Source organism: Ips typographus, linkage group LG3 (assembly GCF_016097725.1).
Source record: "Ips typographus isolate SLU linkage group LG3, UJ_Ityp_2.0, whole genome shotgun sequence".
NCBI lineage: Eukaryota > Metazoa > Arthropoda > Insecta > Coleoptera > Curculionidae > Ips > Ips typographus.
Window position 1 is genome coordinate 12,420,121 of NC_138424.1, and position 21,715 is coordinate 12,441,835.

Consider the following 21,715-nt stretch of genomic DNA (forward strand, 5'->3'; position numbering starts at 1 on the left):
TTTGAAAAAGCCAATAGCGACTGCATTCACAACCTCAGATTCAGATGATATGAATCATCTGACTCTGATATGGATTCGCTCTGCCTGCTTGTTAGTGACACCTAAAATTTTAGAGCGAGTGCGAAATTCTTTAAGATAAAGAATAGTAAAACGTTTTGAAGAAGTTGAAGGAAGGCACTTTGAACATCTACTGAAACATAATTGAATATTGTCACGTTAAGGGGTAGCTCAGAGCGAAGAATAATCCATTGGTAACTCGCTTTATTGTACTAAAACATACAGGGATCGCGGGGGGCGAACACTTTAACGGGGATGAAAGAACCCTAGACTCTTGTCCGAATGCATTCACCAGGACGGTAAAGACGTTGTGGTACTAACAATGGGAGGTAAGTAGGTTCGGCAACTCTTGCTGCACGCCCACACCATTTTTTTTTGTTAGGGCTGATACTCGGGTGTGGCATCTAATGCTCCACGTTTCGTTACACAAGAAGCGTACCCAGACTAACCCAGAGATCAGTCAGTGACCTCCCTCTTGGGAAGACCCCAGAGTTCGTTGCTTTAGTCGAGCTACGCGGTGCATCTTTTATATTCGTCAGCGACCTCATTATGCTAACCTTGCTGACTATGCTGGTTACTGGTGTGACATCTCCCCCTTCCAACAAGTGTTTGCCCCGAACACTAGAAGCAAAGCTTATACCTAAAGTCTACATCTGCTAATTTTAATCTTAAATGCTATAGGATGGAGGACGGTGGTGGAACGAGTCCTTTATTTCTTCACCAGATTACAATCTGTTAGCTTAATATAGTCCTATTCTTAATGCCTGTGAGAGATAGGGATATACTTTATTTAAAACATCATAAATGTTGCATTGGGTCAATCTTTCAACCTTGGTGTTGCGTCTTATTGCCTTCTTTATTAACCGAGATTCACTTAAATTACTCATTGTACCCTTCTTTGGCACCATCATCTAAGTGGAAACGCTTCACCTAGGCTTTATCTTATCGAAGTGCCTTCTCTTGGCACTGTATTCTCTAAGCGGCAAACTTCATCGTTTAGCTTCACTTCTTCCTTTTGCGTTCTCCTTTAGCACACCTATCCTTGAACATGTATATTTCTTCCTAATTAACGTGAACCCATTTGGATATGCTTCTTCAGCTCGACTTATTAAAGACTCCGGGTGCACACGGGTGTAAGTCGAAGAAATGTCGTGGCGGGACTCATCTGAAGATGTCGACTTCTCCAAGACATAAGGCTAGTTCGCTTTTCAAGAAGGCTGTAGTAGTTGATCGATAGACGCAACAATATTGCCAGGTGGACCCTAAAAAAGTAAAATAATATTCCATTTAATATTAAATGGAATGTTAATCTCGTGGCTTCGCGATTTGCATCGAACATCGAAGATGCTTCCAGGTGTGTCGCTTCCTAACTGTGGCCTACTATAACACGCGCCCGGCCAGATATTTCGGCGCATCGATTCCATCCCGAATCGAGTGCTCGTTCAGAAGTATCGAGCATAGTAGGCCCAAACCGTAACAATACTATTAATACCTGGATGAAAAAGAAGGTGTTGTTACTAAATTTATGTTTGTCAATTTGTCAAGAAAGTGAAAAACTACTTTTTTTGTTTTTTCCGATGCGTATTTGTTTTTTATCGAATTATTAATACTGAATACCCATCGTCTTTACCACTGGTGAACTTATAATAACTCGATACTATTTATTCTTGTCACACTTTATTCCGAGAGTATTCCGTGTATCAAATTTGGTTTGAAAATATTTGAGAGTACGGAAATAAAAAAACTTAAAATTATTACCCTGTATATTAGAAGCAAAGTCTTTGCAGGCATATGTTTATAGGAGTAACCCACCTTAAAATGTGCTTTTCTAACTACGTCTGAAGTCCGGATCATAAAACTTGAAACACCCTGTATATAATTAATATTCACATAATCGTAATCTACGTAAAATGGTGCCTTAATAATGTAATAGTATATTACGTGTGTAAGAAGCATTTTACGCACGCTATGGAAAAAGTTACGCACGAAGCCGCGTTAGAGCTCGTGTGACGTACTATACTTTACCTAGCTTTCGCAACTCATATAATTTAGAATAATTTTTTTTTATAAAAGAATATATTTTCACATATTAATATCATAATTGTACTAATCGTAGAAATTATACTTTTAAAGAAAAAATAATAATATAATAAAAATGTTTACAAAAACATGTTATCTAATTGTTAGTGTTGTTCTTAAAATAATGATTTATGGTGATATTACAGTTATTAAGAACAAATGGCATATCTGTTTTATTGCTTGTTGAGACTTTAGGCAAGTGTTACATTATTGCTATTATACACCTCAGTTGAATTATTATTAGTATTAAAAGTAATACTTTCAGTAGCATTACTTGATGTGTTTGCTATTGTAGATGATATTCTAGAATCTAGGCGAACCGGAATTTATACTTAAAACTTTAAAACGGTATAAACAATGCGATAATCTCCATCTAATATATTTTGATACACCAATAATTGGAAAAGAAATCAATTTTCTAAAACATGAGAACAGTTAGTTTTTGGCCTGTTGGTAAACTGTGCGCTTTTTTACAGCTTTGTCATTTGACAGATTTTGCTTTTTTCTTATTTTTGTGCTTATTTACTGCTATTTTTGTATGGTTTAACAAGTTTTTAAAAATAAACTAAACTAATAACTGCTTTGACAAAAAAACACAGGAGTTTTGACGTAATCTTATTGGTTCTGTAACGTCGCGCAAGTAGGCCATAAGTGGTAATATTGACTTTTGCTATATTGAAGGCTTCTGAACGACGACGAGTCTAAAAGCTTCCGTATGCTTCTAGAGCAGTTTAACCGCTTCAAACGTCTGCAAGGTTTCAAATGCCTTAAAGGAAATCCAGAACCTTCAAGGCTCTTTAAAATGTCCAAACACCTTCCAAATGCTCCTAAATTAGTCTAAAAAGGTTTTAAAACACTGGAGAAAATCCAAAATGCTTCTCAAGCAGTCTAAAGCATTCCAAATAATCTTCAACTTTTCTAGAAGCTCTCAAAAAGTCTAAAAGCTTCCGCATGCTTCAAGAGCAGTTTAAAAGCTTCCAAAAGTTCAAAGTAAAATGTCTTAAAAGCAGTCCAAAAACTTCAATGCTCCTAAAATAGTCTAAATAGATTTCAAAACATTACAGAAACTCCAAACTGCTTCCAAAGCAGTCGGAAGTCTTTTAAAACAGTCTAGAAGCTTCCAAAAGCATTTAGAACAGTCATCGAAAATATTCTAAATGCTTTTCAACTAGTCTAGAAGCTGCCAGAAGATATTAAAACAGTCTAGAAGCTTCCAAAAAATCCTAGAACCGTGTAAGAGTTTCCAAATGTTTCTAAAGCATTCCAGAACCTTCCAAATACTCATCAAGTAATTCAAAATCTTTTTGAAAATTTTCATAACAGTTATAATTTTCCGTATGCTTCTAAAGCAGTTTAAAAACTTCATAAAATGTCTAGTTATCTCTGAAAGAGTTTTATTCTTTTTTGTGGAAAATGATTTTGCTTTTTAAGCGCTTTTTTTCACGATTTTAGTGCCTTTTAATCCGGACTCTAATTGTAAATTATTATAATATAATTATACTTGTAAATAACTATTTCAGCGAACTCTCATAATAACGAAGTTACATGGACTTGCCCAAAATGTCGAAAATTCGTAATTTGAGCAGCAGTTTCCACATAATAACAACCAAATTAGGCCACCCTGTACAGGGTGCTGCATTTTCGATGGTTTTACGGGCTACAGAGAAAACGGTAATAGAAGAAAAGTAGCATACGTGTTCTGATCTCTTTTTCGGAGCTGAGATGACTGGCGAAAAGTGGGCGGCGCAAACTTCTTTTGTTTCAAAGATACGGGGGGTTTTTGAAAAATGGTCATTTTGGAACCTCCTCTGTATTTCATTTGCTATTAAAATTATCAAAAAAGGAAAAACGGTTTCCGGTAGAAGTTTTGACGTAGTCAGTTTTTTTCTATTACGTTTAGTTTCTGACATATGACAGTAAGTTATATTTTTTTAAATGGAACACCCTATATATTTTTATGTCATTTAATTCTGTTGATTTTTACTCTTTCAACGGTGTATTAAAACATATAAGTTTGTAAATGTTAATCTTGGTAATTAGAGAAAAGGCGTTTCTTTAACAAAAACGGGCTAAATAATATGTATAAAAATACCCACAGTCGAAACAAAATTTGGCTATGTTCATATTAACATGTTAAATGTCGTTTATAAACAGTTTTTTTTTAACTTCTACCTTAAAAATAGTAGAAAATAAAAATGTCCACTTTTCTTATTAAAGCGACGGTAGAACTGTTTGTAATTTAGATTTTTTTAATTATAGGATTTATTAAAAATATTGATTTTTCTGATGTGTTAGTTTATATGATTTCCGATTGTTTTTGTTTCGTATTTTAGATATTGGCATTTTTTTAACTTAGCAAACGACTTTTTTTTAAAATAAGAGGATTAACCTTTACAAACTTATATGTTGTAATACACTGTTGAAAAGGTAAAAATGAACAGAATTAAATGACGTACAAATATATAGGGTGTTCCATTTAAAAAAATGTAACTTACTGCCATATGTCAAAAACTAAACGTAATAGAAAAAAACCAGCTACGTCATTGGATTCTACGTGAAAAGTTGTACCAGATACCGTTTTTATTTTTTTAATAACTTTTATAGCAAATGAAATACAGACGAGGTTGAAAAATTACCATTTTTCAAAAACCCCTCGTATCTTTGAAACAAAAGAAGTTTGCGCAGCGCACTCTTCGCCAGTCATCTCAGCTCGGAAAATGAGATCGGAACACGTATGCTACTTTTTTTCTATCTATTACCGTTTTCTCTGTACCCCGTAAAACCATCGAAAATGCAGTACCCTGTACACTATTCATAGATTATATCCCAAGACGTTCAAGTTTTATCGGGTAAACTGAGCATAGGTGATTTTTTGCAAAATTTTGCTTGGAAAATGATTGAGACTAAATAATTCGACGATAAAATCCTGAGACCGCAGGTCAAAAGATTTTTTCCAAAAAATTATATAGTCGAAACTATTTGCTTAAAAGAAAAATTTTGCAAAAAAGTAGTACCCATGCACATTTTACGTGATAAAACGTGAACAACGAGAGGCATATGTCAAGATTATTTTCTGAGTGTTGGTTTTACAGGTATTACAAACAGCGGCGCTTCTATAGTCAAAATATTACCCATCGAGAATGACGTCAAGCAACTGAAAAAACACGCATGTCTGGAATTGGAACACAAATTTTAACCTGCAAATGCTTTGAAAAATTAGTGCGTTCGGAAGTGAGTGATGATCAAGTTACTGACCGACATTTTCTTAGAAACATTGAAATAATCAATTGGGATGGCATCTTGAAACTGTTTCTTTTCGTACTCGAAAAAAAGCAGTACATTTAGAATTAGCATTTGGGCTTGCTCATTGTAACGCACCGTTTTTATAACTTTGATATTTATTTTAATCAAAGTGACAAGCAAATGACAATGTTTGTAATTAGACACGATGACAAAATCAACAACGTGCCTTTTTTGCTAAAATTGTTTATTTTATATGTTTGATATGCGAGAAACAAACATGTAAAAAAGATTACGTCATTCTCATGCCCTCATGACGTCATGTCATCCCCTGCACACTACAAATTTTCGTTCAGCCATGTATAGGTATTTTTGTTCACATTTCATATTGACAATCATACTTCAATATATTTTAATTTATTGGATCATTTCATGAAAACTACGTTGTATTGATTTATTTATTGTTAATATTTTTACGCTTTGGGCCTATTATGCTCAATACTTCTGAACGAGCACTCGATTCAGGATGGAATCGATGCGCCGCAATATCTGGCCGGGCGCGTGTTAAAGTAGGCCACAGTTAGGAAGCGACACACCGAGAAGCATCTTCGATGTTCGACGCAAATCGCGAAGCGTTTCTAGAACGTGGTTTACCGAATATAAAAGTTGTGGAATTGTAGTAGTGTTTTTAGGAGCTGAATTAATTATTGTACGGAGTGTTTTGAAGTGTAAATAAATTTATTAATTGTTGAGTTAAATTGACTTTGTGTAAACCCACGGGAAAACCGTAACAATATTGAAGAGAATAACTTAAATTATATATGTGTCTAAACCCCGTTTTGTTTAATATCAAATTTTCTTCAAAAAACATATTTGAAGAAGCCAGGTGGTGTTTAATCACTGTTAAAACGGCTCTTATTGGTCGAACTAGAAAAGATTCTAGAATTTTATTGGTTGCTAGTACAATGAAGGAAATAATCGGTCCTATACTCTATTAACAAACAAGATACACTTTTTTACAGATCTAAATAGTAACTTTACACTGGTGTAGAACAGTATTCGATAATAAACAGATCAAATATATTCATACTTAGGCCTAATATACTTCTGTTATAGTCTAGTAGTGCAAAAAAATGTGCTTTGTAGATTTGCTGAGAAAAAAGTTATGTACCTAAACGCTATGAAATAAATATTACTAGACATCGCTTAAGTTATTTCGCTTCCATATAATTACAAGACCCTCGGAATCACTAGTTGCCAAAAGAGATTCATCGCAGTTAAAGCAAACACTTAAAACGGTACTGCAATGACCCTGCAGTGTATTTACAACACCTTTCCTGCTATTCGTCTCGATGTTTAAAAAGTAAACACAGCCATCTTCACTCCCCGTCACTAAAATTGTTTGGAAGTTGAAAGAAGTATACAGATATATGTTTATTAAACTCACCAATACAAGCACCTTGTCTAAAAGACATTATAGGACAAAAGGTCGACTTGACAATATGCCTCTTATGTTGGTTATGGAACTTTCTTTTCAAACACAAGCTTCCTTCTGCATCAGTGACGCTAAAAATTTTAACTCACCTACAGGACACATACCAAGTATCATATTATTTTACCTAAATAAAATCAAAGAATTATTAGTCGAATTGACCAGCAACGTGGGGTCTCTAGCCTCTCTGCTAACCCAAGTTCTATAACTAATACTAGTTACATAACACGCAGGATCTAAGGTGGTTTTTTTTCCCTTGCAAAGCCTTCCATCGACTTTACATATCACTCCAACTATTTCTCCTCTGTCTGTACCTGTAAAAAATTTAGTAAATACCTTAACTTTGCAGCCAAACACTAAGCAGACCAGCCCAAACAATTTTTCCGTTAGCGTCTGATGTTATACTTAAAATGCATCCCCCAAGTTTGCAGCTGTTCTTTAAGAAGATGCCCGTTGATACGTTGACGACACGAATTTCACCGCGATTGTTGCCAATTAGGATTAAATTGTTATTGCTAGGTTGAAAGATGCAACACAAAATCTGGCAGCCGTTAGGTTCTTTTAGAGTACGCAGACAGGTGAAATTGCTTGAATTCCATAGTTTTATAGTAGCATCAAGTGAAACGCTTGCAATGAAGTCATTATTGGCGGACCACTCAAAAGCTAAAACAAAAAAGTAAATCAATCAATCCATTATAAAAAATGTCTTTGATCAACGTATTAAAACACTAAAATTACCCGCGCTAACTTTATGAGCACGCAAAGGCACAAAACCGGTAAACCTACTGCATAGGTACTCTCTGTTCAGTGACTTCTGACTGTTGAGTCACATCCTTTATCTCATTTCATTATACAAAGATCGACAAAAATGTGTGTTTTATAACAGCTTACTACCAGCTATTGTCAGCTTGACGGATCAATTAATAAGCTATTTGACGTTTTTGTTAGTTTCGTAAATAAACAATGAGAGTCGTCCTAAAAAGTAGTTCTGTGTTCAAAATACCATTTGAGTACAGTGAAAAGGAAGAAATCCAGAAGGAAAAAGTGGCCGGAAAAACATTATTAACGCTAAATGCTGTTTTCAAGTTTTTTTTTTAATAACGGGCGGTTTTTTGATTTATGTATCATTTTAAAGAAGGGTGCTTTGCTGTTATCGATGCTAGGCAGTTCGGAATCTACTGTCCAATGTCTAATCAGCTTGAAATGTGCAAATAAAGGTAAGATTTTTAAAAAAACGAACTAGCGAAGTCGCTGTGCTATCCAGTGCCATGGTTTTTTTTAACGAAACGTAAATATACAGAGAAGATAATTTTATAGGAAATCATCGGTATGAAAAGAGAACTAATGCAAACATCAATGCTCACGTCAAAGATAATGAAAACTTATTTTTTTTGTATTTTACACCAATCAAAATCCCGATTTTAAGCTAGGGCTGTAGAAGTACAACCTACCAGCTTAATATATAATTTATTGTAGTCCCTGCCTTAAGTTGTAACCTAAAACTATAATCATTTTGACAATTAATCAATAATCAATCAGTATCACATTTAATAACCGACATACGTTTTTTGCCGGTGATTGTGACGCAATAGTCAGAAGCCGCTGAACAGAGATTCTGTTCAGTTCAAAAAAGCTGTTTACTCCAGAGTTGCGCATCTAATTTCTTCTACGACATATGTTATGTTTAATGAAAAAAAGCAGCAGTTAAATAATATGTTAATACCTGGCTGAAAAAGAAGGTGTTGTTACTAAAGATATGATGGTCAATTTGTCAAGAAAGTGACAAACTGTCTTTAGGCAGTGCGAAAAGAGTTTTCATGCTTTCTTGGATTCTCATACCAATGAGATGGTATCACTGCTTTTTCATACCTATTGATTTCATGATGATACCATGACGTCACTTCTAACCTGGTATCACAATGCTCTGTCAAATTTTGAGACCATGTCATTGAGATGGTTACAACGCCCGCTATCGGATATCAGGAGTCATTTGTCAGGTTGTCACTTTTGTTGCGTTAAGTGGCAGCAAAGGCGGCAAATCAAAGCCGATAAACGCGGCAAATATAAGAAATGGAAGCAATTAAAGTGAATATAAAAGGTCAAGATATATTTTTTAAAGATCACCGAGATGTGCTACTGAATTTATTGGAAGGTAGGGATGTGTATGTTTAAAGTAGTTCAATCTCATTCATTTCTTCGTCCGCGGATCTTGGTTTTCAATAAACTAATGGTCAAAATAATGATCAAGTTAAGTAATATAGTATAACAATAATAAAATACATAAATAATAAGGCACATCAACCGACATCAATAATTAGGATAATTACAACAATTAGGAATTGGATTAGGTAGGTAGTTAGGTAGGTTAGGTTAACAGTGTTCATACCAAAAAACAATACCAAACAAATTCAAGATAGGTAAATCAATGACATTAAAATGAGACCAAGTTCTAACCAAACTGATACCAGGTCAGACAGCGGTATATTCCATGAAAACCCTTTTTCAGACTCTCAGGTGGCACTTTCACTCCCTAGGTAGTGAAAGTGATCTTTCAAATGAAGGAGGAAAATTTCATTTTCTATAGGGGTCGTAAAAAAACATTATATCTACGGTTCAAACAATCAGTAAGTATTTTGATATTAGCATTACTATTGTTACGGTTTTCCCGTGGGTTTACACAAAGTCAATTTAACTCGACAAGAAATAAATTTATTTACATTTCAAAATACCTCAAAACACTTCGTACAATAATTAATTCAGCTACCAAAAAAACACTACTACAATTCCACAATTATTATTCTACTATTTAAACTTCACCGCGTTCCCAAATCCACTACTACTCCACCGTCGAAACCGCTCCTTTGTATTCCGCAAACCACGTTCTAGAACCACCGCGAAACGCTTCGAGATTTGCGTCGAACATCGAAGACGCTTCCTGGTGTATCGCTTTCTAACGGCGGCCTACTATAACAAGCGCCAGGCCAGATATTGCGGCGCATCGAATCCATCCCGTTTCGAGTGCTCGTTCAGTAAGTATCGAGCATAGTAGGCGCCAAACCGTAACACTGTCCCCCTCTTAAAGCTGATCATCCCAATCCACTTCATCTAGTCCCTGGTACTTCTTGAGTCTGTCCAGATGGACAATTTTCATCTTGCCTTTGGGGCTGCGTTAGACTCTGTATACGACGTCGTTTATCCTTTTTACCACATTGTAAGGTCCCTCCCAAATCGGTGTTAATTTCGGTGATTTGCCTTTTTCCTCTGAGAATTAAACAACCAAACTTTATCGTCCTTCTGGAACCCTCTCGAATTGGCCCTAAGATCATAACGAGCTTTCATCTTGTCGCTAGCTAAATTCAAACTTTCCCTGACAAGACCATGGATATTCAGTAATCTTCCTTGCAACTCGTCAACGTAGTCCTCAGTGTTCGTGCTTTGGCCTGTTGGAGATCCGAACACAACATCACATGGAAGTCGAAGTTCTCGACCAAACAGAACTTGGGATGGTAACTTTCCCGTTGAGTTGTGGACTGCTACTCTATACATCAAGAAGAGCGGAATATGCTGGTCCCAATCTTTCTGATGCTGATCAACAACCTTTGAGAGATGTGGCTCTATGGTCTTATTAAATCTCTCGACCATTCCATCCGACTGAGGATGAAGCGGCGTTGTTCGGGTCTTCCTAATGCCTAGCAGGTCACAGACTCTCTGAAAGAGCTTGGACTCAAAGTTTCGCCCCTGGTCAGAGTGTAACTCCAACGGCACACCAAATCTAAGACATTTTCGACGAGAATATCAGCGACTGTGCTGGCTTCTTGATTTGGAATCGCAAATAATAACATAATATAAATTCCTTGATAGTAAGCCCAAAGTGGTCAATCTTGCAGCCTCATCAATATGTTCCATGGAAGTTTCTTCATTCATTTATGCGACGAAGTTATAAGACACGTATTAAAAATATTCACAAAATGTTTTTAAAATGGATGACGTTCAAACAAAGCCTTCAAACAAATTTATTTTTGAGGGCAACAATGATCATTATGGAAATATTGACAAATGGAAATGGACGCAGAAAAAGAATTTCTCAAATATGAAGAATCATTGAAATTTTTAATGCGTTTTAAGGCATTCACGCGAATTGCAGGACGAGCAGAGCACTGTTTAAAAGTAAACAAATATGCTACTTCATACTATTGTCGGGAACTCTTTGGTAGGCCCAACTTGGTCTTTCTTGCAGCAGTTCCATTCAACTTTCACATGCCTGCCTTAAAAATGCACTTAACACTCATATCTAAATTTTAATTTTTAATTAATAGAAATTGCCTCAACATAGCCCTAAAACTATTGATACTAAGTAGTATGTCGACTCTGGGGGTAGTTTTATTTCGGCAAACCTCTAGACACGCCGTTTTCCATATATGAATGCATTAATAAATATACTCAAGTGGAAATGTATGTTGATTTCAGAAATTAAACTTTCTACCGTGGTTTGTATACTATTTTATTTTCAACCATTTATCAGAATCTTATCAAACTTTTAATAAATCATTCAGTTGAAATATTAATTGCTAATAGTCTTTAACAATAAGATAGTATAGGTACGAGTAGTTATGACTTCAACCATAATAAACGACTGGCGATTTGTTTACAATCTTGACAATGTCAGTATTGTGCTATTGTCACGTTAAGGGGTAGCCCAGAGGGAGAAAAACTCAGATTTCCACAGGTAACCCACTTTATTTGAGTAGATTGAAACAACAGGTACAATAATCTTACCCCAAGATCGCCAAGATGGCGAAGAGCATGATGTGGGATGATGGTCAGAGTTGAAGGGAGGTTCACGGAGGGCGACGCTTTATCGGGGATGAATGAACCCTGGACTCGTGTTCGAGGGCATTCACCGAGCCCGTAAAGACGTTATGTACTTAGCAAAGGGAGGTAAGTAGGTGCGGCAACTCTTGCTGCACGCCCACACTATTTCCTTTGCTAGGGCTGATACTCGGGTGTGGCACTTGGTCACCTACTGCTCCACGTTGCGTTGCACAATAGGCGTACCCCAATGAATAAAAAAAATGTAAACATAGCAGGAAGGAGCAATAGCAATCAAAGAGGGGGACAGAAACAAGGGGGAGGCGGGGGGAGTAATATGGCGACCGTCAACTTCCGGTTGGCACTATAAAACACTATTATTATTGTCCACTGTACAACTTAATTTAAATTTGCAAAACTCAACTGTTAAAGAACCACAAGCAAACAAAACAAACTAACACTATACTACAACAAATACAAACAACAAATTTTTGCGGGTTTGAAACTCCGCAGTAGGCGAATGCGCAATCAACTTCCGTCCCCCTCGCTTAATGCACAAACGGGTTATAATTTGTATTATTGTTACCTCCTGATACTTGTTCTTTTTACTCATTGGCGTACCCAGACTAACCCAGAGATCCGTAATCTGTAAGTGCTTTTAGTGCAATATTTATACCCACATCATGACCTCAATTCGCCGATCTTGCTTACACAGACATTGCACTGGTGGAGACCGAGGCAATATTTGATAACGGAACATAGTGTAATTTCTATGTTCCACTATTGTGTCTTTAATATTTTGAGCTGAAACGTTTCTTAGAGTGCTTTTAACATGGAGATTTCTGAAGACGCAGAGATGTTTCTTGTCATCATCTGAGCTGCGAGCTGTTGCAGGGGTCGCGGAAGAACGTCTCTATGCAAGTATAAAAGTTAGTTTAAAAGCAAGATAAATCAGAACTTCCACTGTATCCCATTGACATGAACCAGTGCGAAACTTAAAGGTTCACTAAGCAATCTGCAGTGAGATGCCAACACTCTATTTGAACTGAAATACTACTGGGAAGTTTTAGAAGATTTAAGGTCCTGTAGCCTCATTCAACAAGGCCGATTGTTAAAGTTGACGATAACTTCAAAATCCTACATGAGTTGGCTGTTATATGTTAAATAGTAATTTTACTAAAGTTACTTAAAAATTGTACAGATTTCAACAGTGAACACTGTTAAAAATCGTGTTAAAGTTTCTTAAAATTTCTTAAATTTTTGTCAAAAATTTTACCACAACTTTAAGGAATAATAAATACATTAGCCAAGGATTATTGCAATGAAATCTGTAAAAATTCTCACTAAATTTAATAAAATTACATCCTTTAGAGTAAAATTACGGTTTGATTGAATCACTATTATTAATTACTTACATGAGAAATAATGTAATTTTCCGTTGTTATTTTGCGCAGAGAAGTGAAAATTTACGCAAAATTACGTTTTTGTGCAAACGGACGTGAAGTACTCACTTCGCGAACTGTTTAGCGGCCGTGAAATGCACTTTTACGGCCCTACGGCCGAAAAAAAAATACAGGGAAAAAGTAAATTAACAATCACTATGTCACCGTCTACGCTTATTATTGCTTGCTGGTTACGATTTCTCTATGTGACCACTGTGTGCACCAATTACAGCAGTACACCCATCCATATCAGTACAGCAATCTTCGTCTCCCAATTTCATTTTTGCGTAAATGAAAAAATGGAAAATATTTCCGACAAGAGTCAGTCTATTATTTAACGTCACATCAACAATGCATAACCAGCAAACTTAACGATAAACGTCATCGTGATTGCTAGACCCTTCTCATTTTATTTATCAAAAATTAAGAATTTCTAAATAAATATCGTTTGAACAAAAAATTTTGTGTACACCTCGGCCGTGAAATAATTTTTTCGTCCTCAAAATTGTTGTCCTCGGCCGTAAGACGGCCTCGGACGTCAAACTTTCTTTCGGCCGAAAAAATACCATTTCACAGCCAGGTATACAAATAACTATTTTGTTATTACTTCGCGTACTGTTTAGCGGCCGTAAAATGCACTTTTACGACCGGTGTCAATAGCAACAGCCGAAAAAAAATACAGGGAAAAAGTAAATTAACAATCACTATGTCACCGTCTAACGCTTATGGTTGCTGGTTACGATTTCTCTATGTGACCACTGTGTGCATCATTTACAGCAGTACACCGAACTATATTGTCACACCCGTGTTAGTAGTTACGGTGCACACCCAGTAACCAACACAGTCAGCAAGGTTAGCATAATGAGGTCTCTGACAAATATAAAAGATGCACCATGATGCAGTAACTCGACTAAATCACCGAACTCTGGGGTTTTCCCCAGAGGGAGGTCACTGACTGATCTCTGGGTTAGTCTGGGTACGCCTATTGTGCAACGCAACGTGGAGCAGTAGGTGACCAAGTGCCACACCCGAGTATCAGCCCTAGCAAAGGAAATAGTGTGGGACTTTTTATAACCAAACAATGTCAAACGCGATGTCAACAAAAATTAATTAATGAACGGTTTGGAACTTGCTTATTGAGCTCCATTGAGCAATCTATAGTTGCAGCAAAACCAAAACATTTACTTTATTCGGAAAATATTCCTCAAAATTACATTCGTGCCTTAAAAATGACCTGATAATTCTGCGTTCAAACTTGTTATCTTTGCAAACTGCATTCAGTCATTGTCATATTTTTTTCTAAAACAGCCCTCACCCTTCGGTGTCGGGCTCTTTCGCCAAAAAAATATGAAAATAAACTCATGCAGTTAAGAGATAACAAGTTTTCATGCAAAATTATCGGTAATTTTTATGCACTCGTGCAATTACTCCCGATTAAATCCCTAGCTGCTAAAATTTAACAGTGATTAAACACCACCTACCTTTTTCGACTACGTTTTTTGAAGAACATTTGATATTAAACGAAACGGGATTTAGACACATATAAAATTTAAGCTATTTTCTTCAATATTAAAAATTAATAAATCACTATAACGTAGTTTCCAATAAATAATTACATAAATTAAAATATTTCGACCTATGATTGTCAATCTGAAATGTAAACATAAATATACTGAACGAAATTCTGTCGTCTGCTGGATTATTTTAGTGAGTTCAATGTTATCATTAATTTCATCACGTTTAGTTTAGTATTTGTGTTCTAACTAAGGTGTTTTCTGGTTAATAAACTAAAATGTATGTTTTCGGGAAATAATCTTGATATACCCCTCGGCATTCACGTTTCATCACGTAAAATGTGCATTGGTACTTTTTTGCAAACTTTTTCTTTTAGGCAAATGATTTCGACTAAATAATTCTTTGGAAAAATTTAATTATCGTCGAATTATTTAGTCTCAATCATTTTCTAGGCAAAATTTTACAAAAAACCACCTATGCACAGTTTACCCGATAAAACTTGAACGTCTCGGGATATAACCTATGATTACCAGCCAATAGTATGTCCGTCCTTCGGGGCGCGTGTGTTTCAAGTCGTCAGAATGTCAGAAATATTAGCTAACTGTTGCCTGATAATTAGCGAGTTCTGGATTTTGCAAAATCTGGTGTACCACGTTAGTATTGGTTGTCGATATCGGGGCCCATTAAGTATTACTGACTTAACTCCCACTGGCTAAAATACACATATATTTCTAATACATGCTTAAAATTAATTAATAATTCAAATTCAACCTACAGTGGCAATGTCATTTTGTTCAGTTTTTTAATATTTCCTGTATAAATAACACTTTAAAATACAACCTTTGCCGTTCAGATTTCTAGCTTCAGAGATCGAATTATCACACGTTTTCAGATAGAGTTTATTTTTTGCTTATCTCGTACCAAATACCAAAACATACCAAATCTTTAGGTTTGCAACAAAGTAAAATAAATTGTTGGTTGAGACCGAAAATCGATCCAGCGCATCATCGATCTGCTCATCTACTTTACCGTAGCCGCATGGTTGCTTAAAACTATCTACTACCACCTCTTTGCTTGAATCTATCCACCACCACCTCTTATCAAAAACGCGCATAAAAACAATATCAAGCCACAATTATAGCCGTTGCATATTTTATGTATTATCGCGAACCTTTTTTAACAGTGTATACATGCTTGTCTCATTTACAGTGACAAAATATTACTAGAAAATTGTATTTCTTAGCACATGCCAGGTGGTTTTACTTTTGACCAACAATCAAAACTGACAAAATGAAGAGAATATCAGATTATTCCAGAAAACTAATACTAAATGTAGTTGAGCATTATCAAAACGAGCTAGGATCTCGTACTCTAAGTATAGCAAAAGCCCTTAAGGTCGTCAAAAGTAATTTTTTTAAATTATTGGATCCAAATAGAACATTAAACCAGGAATACCTCCAAAATATGTTCGCTAAAGTAACCAGAGCAAAAAGCACAACCAAAGTTTTAGGTAAAGTTTGCAAAAATACTAAATGGTAACTTCATATGACTTTACCAAAGGACGCATAATAATTAATATATATTTAAAAAAAAATAGGTATAAGAACAACGATTTGCTATAAAATGTTTAATTTATAATTATGTAGCACTTGGTATATTCATACGATTTACTGAACTAAGAATACACGTGCGTGCATTTAGTAACTATATGTAGATTCCGACATTATTCATATGTTTTACATTGAGTTGGTGGTGCCACCATATATAAAATTTAGCACCCAGCGATGAATGAGTTAAATCCGGGAATGATTTAACTCATTCACCTCATAAATATATTTTAGATAAAATGCTCTCATCGATTTTGGTACACTAGCTTCCAAATTTTCAGAATTATGCTTATTACGGTTTTTTCCATAGTGAATCGTGGTGGTGCACCTTGTAACGTTTTGCTTTAATTTAATAAAAATACATAGGTTACAATATGTATTTATTTACTAAATACAAATAATTGTCGACAACTAATAAAAATACATCATTAATCTGCTATTTGACACTGTTTCAAATAGGCGTTAGTTTTAAAACTAAGTGATTAGCCCCAGTGAGAACCACCTCCACGATGATGACCTAAAATTAAGAAAAGGAAAATTTCAAATTAATTGTCTATTACATTTGTTGCCATGTAACACTCACCACCCCCATAATGTCCTCCTCCATGGTGTCCTCCGCCATAATGTCCTCCTCCATGGTGTCCTCCGCCATAATGTCCTCCTCTATAAGGTTCAGGATTGGCCTCTGGCATTGGGGACCCATTAACAGTTTGGAACGTCAGAATTGACAAAATCAAACAGGCAACGGAAACAATCTGAAAATGTTTCGAAATACAGAAATTATTTTAGTCTATAATACAGTGGGGGTGTCCTAAATTGTAACCTAGTCTGTAATTTGAATTTTTAATTTGTCCGTTAATAAAATACGAAATATGTATAAGACCAACACTAAAAAAACACAACCAGACATTTTCTTTCTTTAAAAAAGTTAGGTTATATTATCCGACGTTGAAGAAAACAAATATAGAGCAGTAATTCCATATTTTTTAAACAAAATTTATAACGCAAAATGTGCTTTAAAAAAAATTAAATACAAATTTCACGGAATTTTAGGACGTGTAAATCTCCTCTTACTTACCAACAAACTTCTAAACATAGACATTTTTTGCAGGATCGAATACTGGTTCAATAAAAAAAAACAAAAATTAAACAAATACAGGACGACTATAGTGGCTTCACAAAAATTTGGTGTTGACTGATAATGTTTCTTCCTGTTGGGTACCTTTTATAGGTAAATACTGAAACGACGCACAAACGGGCAATACTTATTAAAGGTGTGGTCAAAATCTGTTTTAAAATAATTTTAAGATTTTCTGGTCTAATTTATAATGATTATAAAAATTTCTCCAGAAGTTATAAGTGAGTATCAGAGAGTATTTTACATTGGATGTAAAGTAAAAATAGCTTGTTAATATTACTGAATTGCTTTGATTTAAAGCAGAAAACGTTAAATTAGGTAAAATTAGCACAAAGTTTTTTTTTATATTAAAAAAAAAAAACGAAAAAATGGGGAGTATTAGAGGGGTTCTATAACTACTTTTTGAGATTCAGTATTTCGGTAACATGAAGAGCTAAAGATAGAGAAGAGCTAGAAAAATGCCATTTTCTTAAAAAATTTCTTTTTTTTGCTCCAAAAGCTCTTTTTATGAAATTACTAGCGGTGTAGTAGTAATGAAGTGTAAGTCATAATAACTTTAATGCATAAATATTAAAAACTTTAAATTTAAAACCTAAAATTTTACTATGATTTTCGACCCCATTGAGTAAATAGAAAATGAAAAAATAGATTTATCTTCTAGAACCCGTATTGACTGTCAAGTAACTTTAACAAAAATATTAAAAGAATAGTCTTTTACAGGGTGTCTCTAAAAGGTCTGTACAAAATCCTATGACATATTCCTGACATCAAAATAAGCCGATTTAAAGCAACTTATCATAGTCGGAAATTACTCCATTTTCGAGATACAGCGTGGTAAAATTAAAAAATAAAAATCTATTTTTTTAAATTTATTGTACATTTTGTAGCATATTACTTTTAAATCTGGTAGCCAGGAGTTTTTTGAGATGCGAAATCCGAATTTAGGCACTTACAATTTGAACAAATTTTAGGTGACAGTATATCTCGACAACGGTTTACATTAGCGGTTCTTCGCAGGAGTACCTTTTTTGCTTTAAAATGTTTAAAACATCATTTCCTTAAAAAACAAATAAGAAAATTGGACCGAAAAAAAAGTTACGGTCACTTAAAACCATCAGAAGTACACTGTAAAGCGCCCTCTACCGGCCGCAGTAAAAATGTGTCCAAATTCGGGTTTTGCATCTCAAAAAACCCCTGGGTACCAGATTTGAAAGTAATACGTTACAAAATGTATGTTATATTTAAAAAAATCGATTTTTATTTTTTAACTTTACCACCCTGTATCTCGAAGACGGAGCATTTTCGGACTAAGGTAAGTTACTTCAAATCGGCTTATTTTGATGTCAGGAATATGTCATAGGATTTTGTACAGACCTTTTAGAGACACCCTGTATAATAACATATGTGGAATTTGACATGGCTGATGAAAGGAGTGGCACTGAAAACCTATACTATATTTGTTCTAATTTTATTACTATTTTAGTATCTAATTAGTTATTTTTTTACTATTTAGAAACATAAAAATATTGGTGAGAGTCGATTTTTAGTCATTGGAACTATCTATAAACTTGAAGACTTTTTTTTAATAACTAAAAAACAAATAGACCAATGTTTTGTTAATTATTTTCGCTTAGTTAACTTCTGTATTGATTATTGTATTTAGATTTAAAAATAAATGAATAATTTTGATAAATTGCTTTCGAAACAGTTATGACCAGGTTTTTGAGTTTCTGCCCCATAGTGCAACGCGAGCCTCAAGACGAAAATCGACGAGACCAGCCGAGCCAAGCAGAAACAACATGTGGAGTACACAGTTTTTTTTGTGTTTTTCAACACAAATCCGAGCAAACGACGGTATTTGGAACTCAATAACAAAATATCAAATCTGTTTATTATTCGACTAAAGTTTTAATAAAAAAAAACGACACTGCTCGATCCTTGCACTTAAATTTTTTCTTGTAAGCTAGAAAGAAGTATGCAATTTTTTAATCTAAATTTGAACACCCTGTATGTCCTACAATTTTCACTTTAGTACCCTCAAATCTCTTTATAATACAACCATTATTTCGAATCTTAAGATGTGCATTCATTCTCTGAAATATTGCTTTAGGAAACACACTCATATCTCTTAGGCCTAGTACTTTCAGTTCAGAATAACTTTATTCTAAGGATAATATCTATGGAAACCGTGATATCAGACGCTGCTATTGGTCAATTCTGTCATTTCTATAGAAATTATCCTAAGAATAAATTTTTTCGGAGGTGAAAGTACCGGCCCTAACTGTATCAAGCTTAAAAGCTTTAACTTTTTGTTCACTGTTTCCATAATTTTATCCCATATATTTTCTATTGTGAACTCAGTAGCGACACTTGTAATAATTGTTGAAAATTACATTTTTCACAATTGTTACCAAATTTTTTCAGCAATTTCATTATTTATACATATTTCACCCAAACTATTACTTTCAGAATCCTTTGCTTTACATTTTTGACTCTACATAGCAAAAACTAAACGCAGCACATGCACGAGGTCACATGCAGACTTTAATTGAAAAATGTAATTTACTTTCAAGTAATTGAACTACTTACTATAATTGAATTACTTTTCAAAAACAATAATTGTAATTAATTTTTCAATTACTAAACAAAGTCGTTGCAATTATTGTTGTTACAGTTTTTTCAGTAGTTGACCTACTTTAATAATTTAATTGCTATCAGAATAATTCAACTAATTTGTTTTAACTGACAGGAATACGGTTTATTTTCGTTCTAACTAAGTTTCTCGTGCCCTAAATTATTTTTATTATACTTAAAATATCACAAGACCTGTGAGTCCTTGAAAAACAATTTCAGCTTTCTGCATTTCCTTTTTTCTGACTTTTTTCTCCAGGAAAAGCCTAAAGGGAAAAACTGCAGCTAGTTTAATTCTATACCAAACCACTTAGAGAGACAAATGTATCCATTGTCCACCAAACCAAATCCCAATAAAATAGGATGTTGTAGAGGAAAGTTTTGAATGGAACAAATGCCGTTCCTGTTCCATTGTTACGTCATCCCATTTTGCTTTGGCTTTCGACATAAACATTTTTGTGGTTAATTCGCGGTAAAGGCTTTGTGTGTTCTACATGAAATTAAATTATTTTATCAAATTGCTGACGACTGGCGTGTCTTGCGACTAGTCTCAGTAGTCTAGTAGTCTCTAATATCAAAGTTAATTTTCATCTGTCAAATAAAATCTAACCTCAATAGGAAATTTGTGTTTATCGGTATTACTGATTTTAGCAATCTAGTAGTACACCATAACTGACCATAGTAAAAGTGTCTCTAGGGAGTGGCACCACCAACTCAATGTAAAAGGCATTCGATGAACTTGTTCCGTATGGTCCATGATAGAACAGAAAGGCATCAGTGATAGTTTGTTAGTATACTGTCTGCCTTATTAAAGTTATTATGATGTTTCGTATGACAAATCACTGTTCATATGAGACAGGCATGTATACACGGTTAAAAAAGGTTCGAGATATTACATAAAATAATAGCTATTTATGTAACCAGTTATGAAAAGATCGATTTTGTGTAACGAATGAATGTTTGTAGGGCGAGCGCAGCGAGGTCCTACAATTTGAATGAGTTACACAATAAGACATTTTCGAAACGTGTTGCATACATAATTTTTTCTAATTTTGACCAAAAAGTGGTAAAAACCATCTTTTAAAGTGATTAACACAAATATTCACTTTCATAGCACCTTGTATAAACAGTGACAACGACATGTTATGATGGATGTCGCCCATATGTTTCTACGGAAATGCATAAAAACAGGGAGTGATGAAATGAACTTTTCTTAACCAGTTACATAAAGTGATACTTTATGTAACTAGTTACATAAAGTAAAACGTTTTGTCACTCTAATCAGTTTTAAAAAGTGTCACTTTATATGCCAAAATTAGAAAAAATAATTTTGTTACAAAAGTACTTGCGTAAATTTTCACTTTTCTCTGTGTAACATGACAACAGAAAATTACATTATTTCTAATGTAATTAATAATAGTGATTCAATCAAACCGTAATTTTACTATAAAGAATGTAATTTTACTACATTTAGTTAAAATGTTTACAGATTTCATTATCCTTTAATTATCACTTTAAGGAACAATACATTGGACCAGGATTATTGTTTCTTAAAGTTTAGCAAAATTATGAAAATATAATAAATCGGATAGTCCCAATGACTAAAAAAGGACTCTCAACAATATTTTTATGTTTCTAAATAGTAAAAAAATAAGTAAGTAAAAGCAAAACTCAGAGTCGATCTCCACAAATATATATTAATAAT

At 34.4% G+C, this 21,715-nt stretch overlaps 1 protein-coding gene and 1 long non-coding RNA gene across 6 annotated transcripts in view; both read right to left on the minus strand.

Moving 5' to 3' along the window:
• Positions 1-6,291: 6,291 nt before the first annotated feature.
• Positions 6,292-21,715, minus strand: part of LOC145725947 (WD repeat-containing protein 13-like) — a 47,859-nt gene continuing 32,435 nt past the window's right edge. For all 5 annotated transcript variants that reach the window (XM_081974877.1, XM_081974873.1, XM_081974875.1 and 2 more), the window contains 4 exons: positions 7,235-7,531; positions 6,996-7,182; positions 6,824-6,942; positions 6,292-6,768 (listed from right to left, as the gene is read on the minus strand). In XM_081974877.1, the coding sequence (XP_081831003.1) occupies positions 6,572-6,768; positions 6,824-6,942; positions 6,996-7,182; positions 7,235-7,531 (800 nt within the window). In that variant the 3' untranslated portion in view covers positions 6,292-6,571. The remainder of the gene's footprint in view (positions 6,769-6,823; positions 6,943-6,995; positions 7,183-7,234; positions 7,532-21,715) is intronic.
• LOC145725956 (uncharacterized) lies at positions 16,609-17,483 on the minus strand. The gene is made up of 3 exons (XR_014177437.1): positions 17,320-17,483; positions 16,825-16,996; positions 16,609-16,758 (listed from the first exon to the last, which is right to left on the minus strand). It is a non-coding gene; the product is annotated as an uncharacterized LOC145725956 (long non-coding RNA).